This window comes from Suricata suricatta, chromosome 3 (assembly GCF_006229205.1).
Source record: "Suricata suricatta isolate VVHF042 chromosome 3, meerkat_22Aug2017_6uvM2_HiC, whole genome shotgun sequence".
NCBI classification, from domain to species: Eukaryota; Metazoa; Chordata; class Mammalia; order Carnivora; family Herpestidae; genus Suricata; species Suricata suricatta.
Genome location: NC_043702.1, coordinates 31,002,726 through 31,018,145, shown reverse-complemented (window position 1 = coordinate 31,018,145; position 15,420 = coordinate 31,002,726). Strand labels below are relative to the sequence as shown.

At 38.0% G+C, this 15,420-nt stretch overlaps 1 protein-coding gene across 1 annotated transcript in view; it reads right to left on the bottom strand.

The window, feature by feature from the left end:
* The window catches only part of RAPH1 (Ras association (RalGDS/AF-6) and pleckstrin homology domains 1), a 62,169-nt gene that overhangs the window by 2,159 nt on the left and 44,590 nt on the right, over nt 1-15,420 (bottom strand). The window contains exons 10-13 of the mRNA XM_029933281.1: nt 8,167-8,265; nt 6,955-7,075; nt 2,334-2,476; nt 989-1,053 (exon numbers count right to left, since the gene is read on the bottom strand). Of these exons, the coding sequence (XP_029789141.1) occupies nt 989-1,053; nt 2,334-2,476; nt 6,955-7,075; nt 8,167-8,265 (428 nt within the window). The remainder of the gene's footprint in view (nt 1-988; nt 1,054-2,333; nt 2,477-6,954; nt 7,076-8,166; nt 8,266-15,420) is intronic.

Here is a 15,420-nt window from a genome sequence, read left to right as displayed (position 1 = left end):
ATCTAGGAAAAAAGTCCTGCTGCAAAAGCTGTTGACCAGTGACAGGAGGCCTGATTTCTGAGCCCTTTCTCACACCTGCCCCGAAAGGGCACCCCAGTGGGGAGACCTCTGAGCAGAGACCCCACCGGGACTGTGGCAAGTGGAGACGTGATGGGTCGAGTTCACCTTTCAGTCCGTGGCTGCATCCACATCAAGCAGATGCCATAACTGGGTCTAGGAGTGCTGGTGGAGGGCCTCCTGAGGAGTGAGGATGGCTTTCTGACGCTAGCAAGCAGGCACGCGAGAATATGAGAATGTTCAGCAGGCGTGCACAGTCACACAGGAGTGAATGAGCTTGACACACACACTCATGTTCGTGTGAAACATTTGCATCCAACATGCACAGAAGTCCAGCAATGCAGGTAAAGGGGGGGCATTCTTTACATTTGTTTTACTGGAAAATACATAAAGAAATGCTTCATAAACATTACAGCAAAAGATCATAAAAATACCATACAGAAAAAGCCAGGAGAAAATGAGAGAAAACCTTTGAAGACTAGAGTAAAGGAAATACGTCAGGAAATGGGAATGAGAGTTTGCCAACAACCTGCTGCCCAGCCCATGTGGGCATCTCTGGCATTGCCTGAATTACCACATCTGGTCATCCATTTCATGGAGCCAACTCACAGCACGAATGTGGTTCAAGTACTTTTGAAAAGAGCAAAAGAAGGACCCTTGGTTTATTAAGTTTGGTTACAGCTTTTAGGTTCTCTGAACAAACTGTGAATATCCAAAATAAATCATTTGTTTCCAAATTATTAATGACATTTAAATAGCATCAAGAATGCTTAGGTTAGTAGACTAGAAGGCTGAATTCTAATGCCCATTAGGATACTCTCATGTTTCTTTAAAAAATGCACAAAATAAAAGAATTAGTCTGGGAGATTTGGTTACAGGAGTCACCCAGGTTAATGTCGTTCCAAAGAACAGCCCCTGACCTTAACTTGACCCTGTCTTGGCTGCTGCAGGGGCGCAGACCTTAGCTGTGCTGGCCTTCTCATTTGGCACCTGAGGCTGAGGTAACAGAAGAAACACAGGTGGGGGGGGTCACGATAAACAGACGGTCACTGCTACACAGCAGGGTGCACAAAGGCAAACTTATGCTGCCTCATCACACAGTATTTGGACCTTTGTTTTCCTTGGTCTTTCATTTCAAATGCACATGGATGACACAATTAAAAGTTTAGTGAGGGAGAAGACTTAAATTTAGATATCTGAATTGTGTAATTTACTTTTCTACAGATATATAAAATTATTAGCACCAGATAGGGCTGTTCCATCCAAATTGATTAAGTGGGGAAAGAGAGACCATTGTTTCTTAAAAGTCTGAACCCCTGATAAGGAAATTAAACATATTGGCAGTGTTTTGAGAATTTAGGTCATTAGAACCAATTCTCAAATATTTATTTATAAGACAAAGTGCTCCACCCCCACAATAGGCTACTAAAGCCTCTTCCTGAGTGCCAGTTTATCAATCACATAAGTAAATGAGGGGTTAAATTAAGGGAAAATACCATTTTGTTCATATTGGTGAATGCACTTGTGTAAAGTGATTCAGGCCAAAAGAACAACAAGAAAATTCATAATGATTATTGGGGTAAAAACACTACAGTCAGGCCAGGTATGCCCCTGGTCCCCCGGTGATGGTGTGAGCTCCTGCCTGCCCGGAGGGCAAGGACAACCAGGACACACTGCCACCCACAGGACTTCACAGGTACTTTCACTTGGGCTAAAGAACCTTTATATTTCTAAAGAGTCTTGCAATAATCATACTCGGCCTTCAGTGTCACTGAATAAACTACCATAAAAAGCCCAGGGATCCAAAATTTTAAGGGGATTAATCTGAATTTAGTCTTCCACATATACTAAAATTTAAGAAAAGTCATCAATGTGCAGAGAAATGCCAAAAAAGCATAAAGGAAAAGACGACAAAGGAATGCATCTGAATAAATTAAATTAATAACAAATAATACATCATAAGCAGCTTCTCTGGAACAAGATTCAGGCATTGGCACTAAATGGTATTGCTCCATCCAAACTGATTAAGGGTAAAAAGGAAGAAATCATTATTTCTGAAAAATCTGAGCCACTGATAAAGTTGTTAAACTGCCAGCTTGAGATCGTAGGGCACCAGAGCCAGCCAACTGACAGATACTCATTTCTGAGAAGTCAAAGTGAGAATACGGAAATAGGACCCAGAAAGAGTCTTAACCAAGAAATAAAAGAGCAACAAACTAAACCCATGAAACATCACAGATTTTTTTTCTATCAGTGGACACAAGTGTGTTACCTACCTTGCTGGACTCTTCTAGCTGAGTGCCCCGTTTCCAGGCTTCAGAGAAGATGGAGCTCACAATGCTCTGGGAGCGGACGTGTCCTGCCGGCTGAGTGTCAGACACTCCACTGTCAGACTGGTTCGAATGGTTGGACTGCGACTCTGTTTAAGATAGATTTTCAGAAATAGGATTAAGTAAGTCATTGTTCTGACAGTGTGAATATGCACATTTATAAGAGGAGATGCTAACACTGCCTGGACCTTCCACTAGAAAACTTTTATCTTAGAGCTAATAAGCAATCTTCTTTTTAAATAGTTCACCATGACAGACTGACAATTACAATGAAAGGTTCGTGTAACATTACTGGTATCCTGGCAACTTCTCCTAAGAACTCCTAGCAATTAAGAGAATCAGTAAGCTATCGATAGAGGAGCTGAATTTTTTTTTCAATCACATCTTCATTAAACCAAGACTCAATCTTTGTATACACCCCTGCTTCAGACCATCCTAGAGAGTTCTCACTTAACGAATCCAGATCTACACATGAGAACTACTTCCTCTTTTGCCTGTAGTGACCAGTACTTAGAACTACACCCATGTGAGAAGTATTTTCTAGGGGTTCAGGTACTGGCACAAGGCAGCAGCTACACTGCAGCCTGGCCTCCCGGTAGGGCAAGAACACCGCTTCAAGGAAGCTGGGAATGGTGAAGGTTACACTGCAATCTGACATCCAGGGAATGGGGAGATTATGTCACTGGACCCCAAGTCAGGTAAGATAACCATGCAGAAGGAAGCACCTAGCCCAATGGCCGGCACCTGACGGAGATTCAGGTGTTAAAACTAGTCCCATCCAATGACTCAGGGAAGTCATGAGTACCATTAGACTGCTTTACTAATCAAATCCAGCCAAGTTAGCCAAAGCAGTACACAGATAACAGCCAAAAACTACTATCGATAGAGTAAGGACATATCCTCAAGGCAAAAATATAAGATAAAGCCTATTCTGTTTTCTTCTTTCTCCATCATCCAATTGCTGAGTGTTTTTTTAAGCTTTTAATTTTAATTCCAGTATATTAACATACAGTGTTCTATTAGTTTTAGGTGTACAGTACAGCGATTCAACAGTTCTACCATTACTCAGTGCTCATCATAAGTGTACTTGGTAATTCCTACCACCTATTTCACCCATCCTCCCCCACCTCCCCAATGGTAACCATCAGTTTTGTTCTCTAGAGTTAAGCATCTGTTTTTAGTTTGTCTCTCTTAAATTCCAAATGAGTGAAATCATATGGTATTTGTCTTTCTCTGGCTTATTTTGCTTAGCCTAATATTCTCATGCTCCTTCCTTGTTATCGCAAATGGCAAGATTTCATTTTTTATGACCAAATACTACTCGTGTGTGTGTGTGTGTGTGTGTGTGTACATGTACATACCACATCTTCTTTACCTATTCATCTATCAATGGACTTTGGGCTGCTTCCATAGTTTTGTTATTGTAAATAATGCTGCCGTAAACATAGGGGTAAATATATCCTTTTGAACTAGTGTTTTTGTATGCTTTGGGTAAACATCCAGTAGTATGACTCCTGGATCAAAGAATAGTTCTATTTTTTATTTTTTGAGGAACCTCCATACTGTTTTCCATAGATGCACCAATTTGCATTCCCAACAACAATTCACAGTGTTCCTTTTTCTCCATAACCTCACCCACACTTGTGTCTTGTGTAATTGCTGAGTGTTTTTTAAAAAGTTGCAACTTCACTAGCCTATGTCCCTATTTAATTTCTATTCAAGACAACAGCCTATAAGAGAGGAGGCTGGACATATAAATCCTTGAGCTCTCTTCAGCATGAATGTACATGATTTTGCAACTTATGTTTACAAATCTGCATAACACTTAACACAGTGTAGAAGAATGGATGATACTGGACTAGGAAAAGGCACATTACAACTTCATAAAATGTGTGGAAGCACCTGCACTAATGCTATATAAATTTAAAAATATTTATTATGGCATCTTTTTTCCCTCAATCTTTCCCTTAATTTCTTTTTCTAAAATCTTACTTGTGACATATTCTTACATTGCCTTTCTCAACCCATTTCGCAAAAGTGTCCCCCCCCACTTAATGAACATTCTTACAAGAATTTTAGATTTTTATAGAAAAGTTGCAAAGCTAGCACAGAGTTCCTACACACCTAGCACCCAATCTGCCTCATTACTAACTTGCTACGTTACCATGGTACATTTGTCACAATGAAGGAACCAACATCAACACATTATTGTTAACTCCAAAGTTTACTGGACTTCACTAGTTTTTCCATAATGTCTTTTTTTTTTTTTAATGGAGGATCCCATCCCAAGATATCACTATCACTTATAGTTAGTTGTCATGTCTCCTATGACAGTTTCTCAGACTTCACTTGTTTTTGATGACCTGGACAGTTTTGAGGAGTAATGGGTCAAGTATTTTAGAGAATGTCTCTCAATTATGATTTGTCTAATGTTGTGAAATTTGGGGAAGAAGACCAAAGTGCCAATCTCATCACATTATGTAAAGGGTAAATGCTATCAATAGGACATATTACTGAAGAAATTGACCTTGACAGCTTGGCTGAGCTAATTTTTGTAAGGTTTCTGCACTGTAAAGTTACTCCCCTTCGCCCACAGTCTGTTCTCAATATTCAAGAATCTCTCATGGCTTGCCTCCCTCTCTCCCCCCAACTATTTTCCCCTCCCCGCTCCCCGACCATGGTCCTCTGTTACGTTTCTCCTGTTCCACCAACCGTCCTTTTTGCAAGCAAGTCACTCTGTACAACCCACGCTTGAGGAGGGGGATTAAGCTCCATCTCCTTGAGGAAAGAGTGTCTACATAAACCACTTAGAACTCTTCCATACAGAATATCTGTCTCTTCTCCATTTATTTATTCACGAATTTATATCAATACGGACTGATGTATGTTTATTTTATAATTTGGGTTATGATCTTATGTTATTTTGTTGCTCCAAATGTTCCAGCTTTGGTTCCTGGACACTCTCTCAGTTGGCTCCTGTGTCCCTTTGCACAGCCCTATCACTGTGTTTTTTGAGCATTTCCTTCATTATAAGCTGCTTCAGGCTGCTCTTCTTCTCTGCCACAGCCCTAGAATCAGCCATTTGCCAAAGAGCCCTAGTTCTTTAGTTCTGGAAAATGGAATTAGAAAACCAAGATCTAGGCTCTCTATATTTTCATTGCCACTGGAGTGTCACTGCTCCTCACCCTCTCTGGGGACTGTACTAGGAAATATATGTAGATATACTAACCCATGTGTATACACATCCTCATTTTGTTTCTGCCTAGAGATGAAATAGTCATGCAACTTTTTAGTCAAATACTTCTTTTTTTTAAAGTCCGTATTTTGAAGAAACTGATGGCTCAATCAGTTAAACATCTGACTCTTGGCTTCAGCCCAGGTCATGATCTCCCGGTTTTGTGAGTTTAAGCCGCACATCAAGGCTCTGCACTTGGCAGCATGAAGCCTCCTTGGGATCCAATCTCCCTCTCTCTCTGCCTCTCCCCTTACATGTCTGTTTCTCTCAAAATAAATAAACAAACTTAAAATTTTATCTTAAATAAATAAAAGTCCATACTTTTATTTTATCCTAAAGTAAAACAGATTCTGAAAGGAGAATTTCCTTAAAGCATATACACATAGCCAGGTAAAAATATACACTAAAAGATTAATTTATATGTTGTACTAGTAAATAATGAGGTTTTTTTTTTCCCCAAATACCTCTTAAAGTCATTATTTCTTTCATAATATGTTAAGAACAAATAAAAACATTCTGCTTTTAGAGGACATAGCTATCATTCATGAAATATTTTGAAGGAAAAGAAGCACTTATTTTAAGGTGTGATCACCACATACTTCTTTAAAGGATGTGGGAATCTGAAAATAAGCACCTTTTAAGTATCACTGATATCCTATGAAAACTTTAGTTAAGTCTGATGACTTAAACAGCCTCCCTAATGGAGATACTGAACTAATTCTAGTTATTTCCACACTGTTGAAATGTCAGGAATCCTATGGGGAAGGAGGACAATTTCATCATGGTTTCTCAGCATGGAGACTTTCTCCAAGCAACTTTTCTCTCCCCAATTATGCATCAACAATTGTTTTTTGTCAGTATAATTTTTTTTTAGGTTCTCATTTATTTACTTTGAGAGAGGGGACTGTGGGGGGAGGGGCAGAAAGAGGAGGAGAAAGAGAATCCTAAACAGGCTCCACATTGCCAGTGCAGAGCCCAACATGGGGCTTTAACCCGCAAACCCATCAAGTCATGACTTGAGCTGAGATCTAAAAGACATTTAATGGACAGAGCCACCCAGGTGCCCTAGTATGATTCAGTTTTAAATAAACTTTACAAATATGTAACAACACTCTTGAATATACAACTCTATACTGCTGTCCCATTTCAAATACATCTGTGATCAAGCCCATTGATATTTTCCCCTCTAACCACCAAAAAGTTTATTTTATAATTTAGACATTAGGTATAGCTCTGTGTTTAAGAACCATGCTGAAATAACCAGGTCTGCCATCAGTTTATAAAGACATCTTCATATTGGGAGTAAATTGTGCTTTCAGTGTTTCAAACTACCTGGGATGCTTGAGGAACTGGATCCGGACTTAATGCTGGAGCTGGATAAGGAAGTCCAATCGTAGGCCGACTCTGTTCTCTTCAAGGCTTCTTGATAGTTCATGTAGAGCTGTTTCCCATACTAAACAGAAGGCAGTAAATGGTGACGTGTGAACTTTACTGGGTATGATTCAGACGGGTGAGGTAAGAAAGGGGGATGCATTTCTGTTTACAGGTTCATAGTCTGCATTAAAGTTAATACCTATAAATACTTCAAAAATTATTTTAATACCAGTAAATTTTAATCTACTCTTATTTGTCCTCATTTTAAGAAAGGCATCAAGAAGTTAACACTTCATTTATGTTCATTATCAAAAAGATTTTTTTGTTATTCCTAAGGCAACTTTGATTTTGCAGCTATAATAAATTTTATTTTTACTTAATGGGCATAAATATTCCTTCATGTATTTGTAAAATTTTTTCTAATGTTTTATTTATTCCTTCACATATTATGTATAATCTTCTTCAAGATGTCCTTAAAATTTTTTTCAAGAACTTCCTTTTTTTTTTTTTAAGACCAGTTTTAGGTTCACAACAAAATTGAGGGGAAGGTACAGAAAATCTGCATATGTCCCTGCTACTATCCAGCACAATCTCTTTTTTAACAACATTCTCCACCAGAGGGTGCATTTGCTTCCTTCAGTGAACCTACTTTAACACCTTATAATCAAAGTCCACAGTTGACCTTAGGTTCACTCTGGGTGTTGTGCATGCTGTGGGTTTGAAGAAATGCATAATGACATGTATTCACCATTATAAATGTATTACACAGAGTATGAATATTTTCACTGCCTTAAAAACCTGGTGTCTTGCTTATTCATCCCCTTTCTCCCACCCTGAAGCAATTTAATTCTCAAAAACTTTCTTTGACTTAGGCTAAACTCTGCTATTTAAGAATCATATAGTGCATTCTCCAGAACCAAAATAAATCATTGTGAAGCTACACTTTTACCAGCAGTATGATTCCATAGATACCAACTGTTAAGTGTCTATCCCCTCACCAAGGAAAGAAGACATTTCAAACATAAAACTCTGAAAACACTGACAAAATCATCAACAGGAAATGATTACAATAACTGTCATGATAATCAAAACCATATCATGAAATACCTCAACATTATTCTATCATCAAACCAAAAAAATAAAATATAAAATAAAATAAAAACACCCTACCTTTGCAATGCGAATACCATTAACCCACTGATGCAGGGTTCTCACATCATCACAACAAAGGTACTTGATATACTGAGATTTCTTCTGGATCTGTGGGTGCTGCAAGATTAAAGGCAAAGTCTAATTCAGTCCCCTGGAGAACTACAGGAAACCTCTATCAAAGTTGAAACATACCCTGACAAGTTACAGGCCATAAAAAATGGCCAATAAGTATTTTTACAAAATAAGTTTATACACTTACTTTACAAAGTAAGTTTATACTACAAAGAAACTTATGTTACATTTCAGGTCAAGATAAAAAGGTACAAAATACCCTCATGCCATGGGAAATTCCCAAAGACTTTCTGTATTTTAGAAAAACAGAGGTCATCAAGAAAGGGGAATTTTTTATTTCGCTTTGAACCCATTAGAATCCTGAGTTCAGACGACTCCACAAACGAGTGGGTAAAGCTTCTAGAGCTTCTGTGGAGGTGAACCAATGGGTGGAGTGGATGAAGTGCAGGGCACAGCACCTGGGACAGAAGTGGACGCTCACACCTGGTGCAGTGGTGCCCGCTCTGTGGACTGAGCAGCTTTTCAACTGCATCATCAGAATGAGTTCTCACAATCCAGTGTACTTTTCAGTTGCAGCTAAAATAGGAGGTGACTGGCTAGACCAACTACACAATGCATGTACTACAACAGACTTACGGTATTTTAACTCTACTGGGCCACAACCTGGAAAGAAAAGCCCTAAATCACACTTGGTTCTGCATGTAATGGTTGTTAATTATTACTTCTCTTTTCAGTTATTCTGAAAAAATTTGTTAAATGGTTATATTTTACCTGGGGAAATATTTATGATTATATTCAATTATGAGAGGCTTTATAGATTTTCTAACCATATTTGTTGTGGAAATCCATGAGATCAATATAAGAAGCAATTTGAACAAGTTCTCAATGCAGCAGAAATAGACAGCCACCCATATGTTATGTATCTCCATTGCTAAAGATCACAGGGGTGCCTGGGTGGCTCAGTTGGTTGAACATCCGACTCTAGATTTTGGCTCAGGTCATGATTTCATGGTTGTGGGATCAAGCCCCCACACAGAGCTCCACATCAGAGAGCAATAAAAAGCCTACCTGGGATTCTCTTACTCCCTAATGTCCTCGCCCATGCACACAGTCTCTCCCTCTCTCTCTCCAAAAAAACAAACAAAAAATTCCATCTCTCTGGTCTATGTGAGATATTTAAATCCATTTATTTTATACATTGTTTTAGAGAGCTCAGCTCCTATAATAAAACACTTAATACCAAAACCAACTTAGTTATTAAAGGCTATAGTCAAAGCTGTACATAATAAATCCACAACAAAAGGAGGTTAGCAAAACAATACTTAATCAGTTTTCTCTCCTAATACTATAGGTTCCACAGCCTTCTCTTGGAATATATTTCCTCATCCTTATTAAATTACATTATAATAAACCACATAGCAATCTTGAAAAAGCAAAGGAGGACAGATAGAGATGTACTTTCCATATAAGAAAGAAGGGGAATTTTATCTCATTCATTCATGTAACAGAAATACTAAACAAGAGCCATTAGCCAGATCTTTAAGTAGGTGTTGGGATACACTGTGAGCAAAAGAGCAGTCACAGTTCATGCAGAGGATAAAATGGGATGACTGAAAAAGATCTTTCTTCCGCACTGCCAGCTAGGGCTTGAAGAATAGCTGTTCTCCATCTCCTGCTTCACACAGGCACTACCTATAGGGCAGGGTTTGGACATCTGAACAAGTATCTCCAAGGTGGCACTCAGCCTTTACCACCACCCGCTCTTCATGGTGATTCACAAACCATTCTTGACTGATTCCTTCCATTTCCTGAGAGCAGGGCTACCTACCACACATGGGTTCAGTTGCAGCAGTGGCCCAGCCTGAGTGTTTTGTGTTCTACTAATTCTCTACATTAAGGGATTGTTTTTATCAACACAATGTCAGAGAAAATCAAAGAGAAACAATCCTCTATCCTTCTCCCCTCATTTCTCTAACCTGGGAATCCAAATAACACCCTGAGGAATACTATGATATGATTATTTGGGTATCTGCAGATTCTTTGCTAGTTTAAACTTTAGGATCTCATAACTTTTCTTCTTCAACTTCCCATGTAGTAGAGGCATCCTTTCTATAGCCTTCATTACAGTCACCCAGGCTTTTGCACCAGTAGTACCTCAGGCAGGGGCCTGGTTCCACCAAAATATTATTTTATTAAAACTGGCATTTATTGGGGCACCTGGCTGGGTTCAGCTGGTAGAGCATGGGACCCCTGATCGGGAGTTTGAGCCCTATGTTAGGTGTAGAGATTACTTAAAATAAAAAGTGGCATTTACAGGCACTTAGTACATACCAGGCATTTAGCTAAATATGTCACATATATTAATTAGCTCATTCCCTCCTCAGGAAAACTCAATGAGTTACTATCTTCAGCAAATGAAGAGAAACAGGCATAGCACTCCAAGGTGCTCATGTATTCATGCTTATTAGTGAAAGAACTGGGATTTGAAACCATGCCGTCTCATTCCAGGGACTGTACCCTTAATTACAAAGTCACACTTCTGTCTTCCTAGTGGTGAAATCTTCCAAAAATTATGCCTCTCTCCTCTTTTCCCTACATTATCATTCTACCACTTTAACAATCACACAAAAGCTAAGAGCAAGTATGGAGATATTTTTTTGTCAAAAACCAGAAGCTTAACATTTAGATTCTTAAAGACTGCAAAGAGAATATATAATCAAATTGTCCCCCTAAACAAATTAACAGCTATTAAGAAAATGATGTGGATTTGGAAAGTCTGCATTCTCTGATAAACGGAAAAAATTTGAGGGACACTTGGGTGGCTCAGTCCATTAAGCTTCCAGCTTTTGATTTCTGCTCACGTCATGATCTCACAGTTCATGGGTTTGAGACCTGCATCAGGTTCTGTGTGCTGAGAGCACAGAGTTTGTTTGGGATTCATTCTCTCCCTCCCTCTGCCTCTCATCTGCTCTTTCTCGCTCTCAAAATAAAAACGAATAAACTTTTTTTAAAAAAGGAAAAATCTGAGAATTAAATAAAAATATTTAAGAATGCAGTAAGAAATTCTGGATTACTATTGTGCTATCAGATTATTTTTCTCTGGTTATGCCAAAAATTTGATTGAGACAGGTAATTCTTAAAACTAACTAAAAGTGATGCTCTGAAATCACAGTCCAAGTGCCAGAGGAAAACTACTGAATATATACCTCCCATTTATTACTTTGGAAACACAAATAGGCTTAAAAACTAATTTTCTCACTAATATACAAGAAGTTTAAAAAAAATACATAACACTCCATTCTACTACTTCCACCATTATCATATATACCATCTTTCTCTTAATGATGGTGTTTGAAGTTCATGTTCATATTCCACCTCTAAATGCTAACCATTTTTTCCTTCTTACCTAACATGCTAAATAAAATACTTTGCCTGATTGCTTTAGGAATAAAAATTTAGACCTGGGTAAGGTGAGCTATATTTCAACAATTACCACAGTATGTGTACTTTAGAAACGTTGTTTCCTTTAAGTAACATATATACATGCATACATGTATGTCCAACAGGTATGTAACTCTTTCAGATAATAGATAATGTATGTCCTATTTATTCCCTCATTGTCCTATTTCATGAGTAAGCTCTTCCCATCATTTTTATTATTACCTTAAAAAAAACTAATCACTAAACAATGTACTTTATTACTTCCTACAAGTGTCTATTATATTTTCTGCATCCTGCATTTTACTAGAAGAACTGACTCAGTCATTACAGTCCAAAGCTGATAATAAGGATCAGACCCTATAAATATTTACATTTGTGTAGATCCCGTGTGGTAGCATTTTTGGGTTTGTTAGAACTCATATGCACAGGAATTAAAACTTTGCAGGAAAAAAAAGGCATGTCTTAAATACTAACAGTTGTGTGGTCTCTGGAACATTGATTCCTCTAAACCTCAGTTTCCATATCTGAAAAATGGGGACTCTAGAACAGATCTGTGACACTGACATGACATGCAGTACTTCTAGTGTAGTGTCTGCTACCCTCGAGTTCTTCAATAAATGACAGCCATTATTTTTACCACTATTTGTGGCTAGCAGTGTGGTTTACTTCAATACACTGAATATTTTTAGACATAAATAGGTAGGCAATATAAATATATGAAATTAGCTTAACCTACTTTACCAAAAGAAAATACAAAGTACATAAATTATTATATAAGCTAACAAACATAAACCTCATTGAACAAAAATATTCTTGACCTAGGAATTCTGTAAGCTGCAAAGGGGATGAAAATAATAGTGGTCATAATTAAATTTGGCTGTAACAGACAATGTTTGTTGTCTCCCTCATAGCTATCGCCTCTCCCCTAACTCTTTTCTGAAAGAGTCTCAATTTTGTTTGGAAGTCTGTCCACTGCTCACCTTAGTGTGTGAATTCTGATTAGGCTAAGCCAAGAATACTGGAATAAACATAACCAAGGAGCTGAAAGACCTGTTATAAAACACTGATAAAAGAAATGGAAGATGACACAAAGAAACAGAAAGACAGAAGACACCTCCAGATTGAAAGGGGATGGAGAAATACCTACCATGCGACTGGACACCAAAAGAAAGCCAGAGTAGCCATACTCATATCAGACAAACTGGACTTTAAAATATAGAGAGTAACAAAAGCTGAAGAAAGACATTATATAAAAATTATAGGGTCTCTCCATCAGGAAGAGTTAACAATTATAAACATCTATGCACCAAATTTGGGAGCGCCCAAATACATAAAACAATCACAGATAGAAACAATCTTATTAATAAAAATGTGCTAACTGCAGGGGACTTTAATACTCCACTGACAGCAATGGATAGATCAACCAGACAGAAAATCACTAAAGAAACAATGGACCTGAACGACACATTGGGACAGATGGAATTGATACATATATTTAGAACTCTGCATCCTGAAGATAGGAAATTCACCTTCTTTTCAAGGGCACATGGCACATTCTCCAAGATAGATCACATACTAGGGCATAAAGCAGCCCTCCATAAGTATAGACGAATAGAGATCATACCATGCACACTTTCAGATCACAATGCTATGACACTTGAAATTAACCACAGGAAAAACTCTGGAAAACCTCCAAAAATGTGGAGGTTACAAACCAACCTACTAAAAGAATGATTGGGCTAATCAGGTAATTAGAGAAGAAATTAAAAAATATATGGAAATAAATGAAAACGAAATACAACAATCCAAAATCTCTGGGAAGCAGCAAAGGCAGTCCTAAGAGGAAAGTATATTGCATCCAGGCCAATCTCAACAAACTAGAAAAAGCGCAAATTCAAAATTTAACAGAGCACCTACTGGAACTAGAAGGGATGCAGCAAGAACACCCCATACCCAGCAGAAGAAAAGAAATAATAAAGATCAGGGCAGAAATAAACAATATAGAATCCAAAAAACAGTTGAGCAGATCAATGAAACCATGAATTGGTTCTCTGAAAAAATAAACAAAATTGATAAACCTCTAGCCAGGCTCCTCAGAAAGAAAAGAGAGAGCACCCAGATAGACAGAATCACGAATGAAAATGGATCTATTACAACCGATTCCTTAGAAATACAAGCAGTCATTAGAGATTACTATGAAAAATCATATGCCAACAAACTGGACAACCTAGAAGAAATGGACAAATTCCTAAATGCACATGCACTACCAAAATTCAAAACGGAAGAGATAGAAAGCATGAATAGACTGATAACCAGTGAAGAAAGTAAATCCATTATCAAAAATCTCCCAATGAATAAGAGCCCAGGGCCAGATGGCTATCCAGGGGAATTCTACCAGACATTTAAAGCAGAGCTAATACCCATTCTTCTCAAACTATTCCAAAAATAGAAATAGAAGGAAAGCTTCCAAACTCATTCTACAAAGCCAGCATCACCTTGATACCCAAACCAGAGACCCAGCAAAAAAAGAGAACTACAGACCAATATCCTTAATGAATACAGATGCAAAAGTACTCAACAAGATACTAGCAAATCGAATTCAACAGCATACAAAAAAAATTATCCATCATGATCAAGTGGGATTCATTCCTGGGTTACAGGGCTGGTTCAATATTCACAAATCCATCAATGTGATACATCACATTAACAAAGAAAAGATAAAAACCATATGATCCTGTCAATAGATGCAGAAAAAGCATTTAACAAAACACAGCACCCTTTCTTAATAAAAACCCTTGAGAACGTCGGAATAGAGGGAACTTACGTAAACATTATAAAAGCAGTTTATGAAAAGCCCACAGCTAATATCATCCTCAATGGGGAAAAACTGAGAGCTTTCCCACTGAGATCAGAAACACGACAGGGGTGTCCACTCTCATCATTGTTGTTTAACATAGTGCTGGAAGTCCTAGCATCAGCAATCAGACAACAAAAGGAATAAAAGGCATCAGAATTGGCAAAGAAGTCGTCAAACTTTTACTTTTCGCAGATGACATGATATTCTACATGGAAAACCCAGCAGACTCCATCAGAAGCCTTCTAGAACTGATCAATGAATTCAGTAAAGTCACAGGGTACAAAATCAATGTACAGAAATAGGTTGCACTCTTATACGCCAATAATGAAGCAGTGGAAAGAGTAATCAAGAAACTGATCCCATTCACGATTACACGCAAAACCATAAAATACCTAGAAGTAAACCTAACCAAGGATGTAAAAGACCTATATGATGAAAACTATAGAAAAATTATGAAAGAAATTAAAGATACCAAGAAATGGAAAAACTTTCCATGCTCATGCATAAGAAGAAACATTGTGAAAATGTCATTACTACCCAAAGCAATCTACACATTCAATGCAATCCCCATCAAAATTGCAGCATTCTTCTCAAAGCCAGAACAAGCTATCCTCAAATTCATATGGAACCACACAAAAGACCCCAAACAGCCAAAGTAATATTGAAGAAGAAAACCAAAACGGGAGGCATCACAATCCTAGACTTTAGCCTCTACTACAAAGCTGTTATCATCAAGACAGTGTGGTATTGGCACTAAAACAGATACACAGACCAATGGAATAGAAGAGAGAACCCAGAACTGGGCCCACAAATGTACGGCCAATTAATTTTTGACAAAGCAGGAAAGAGTATCCGATGGAAAAAAGACTGCCTCTTTAGTAGGTGGTGCTGGGAGAACTGGA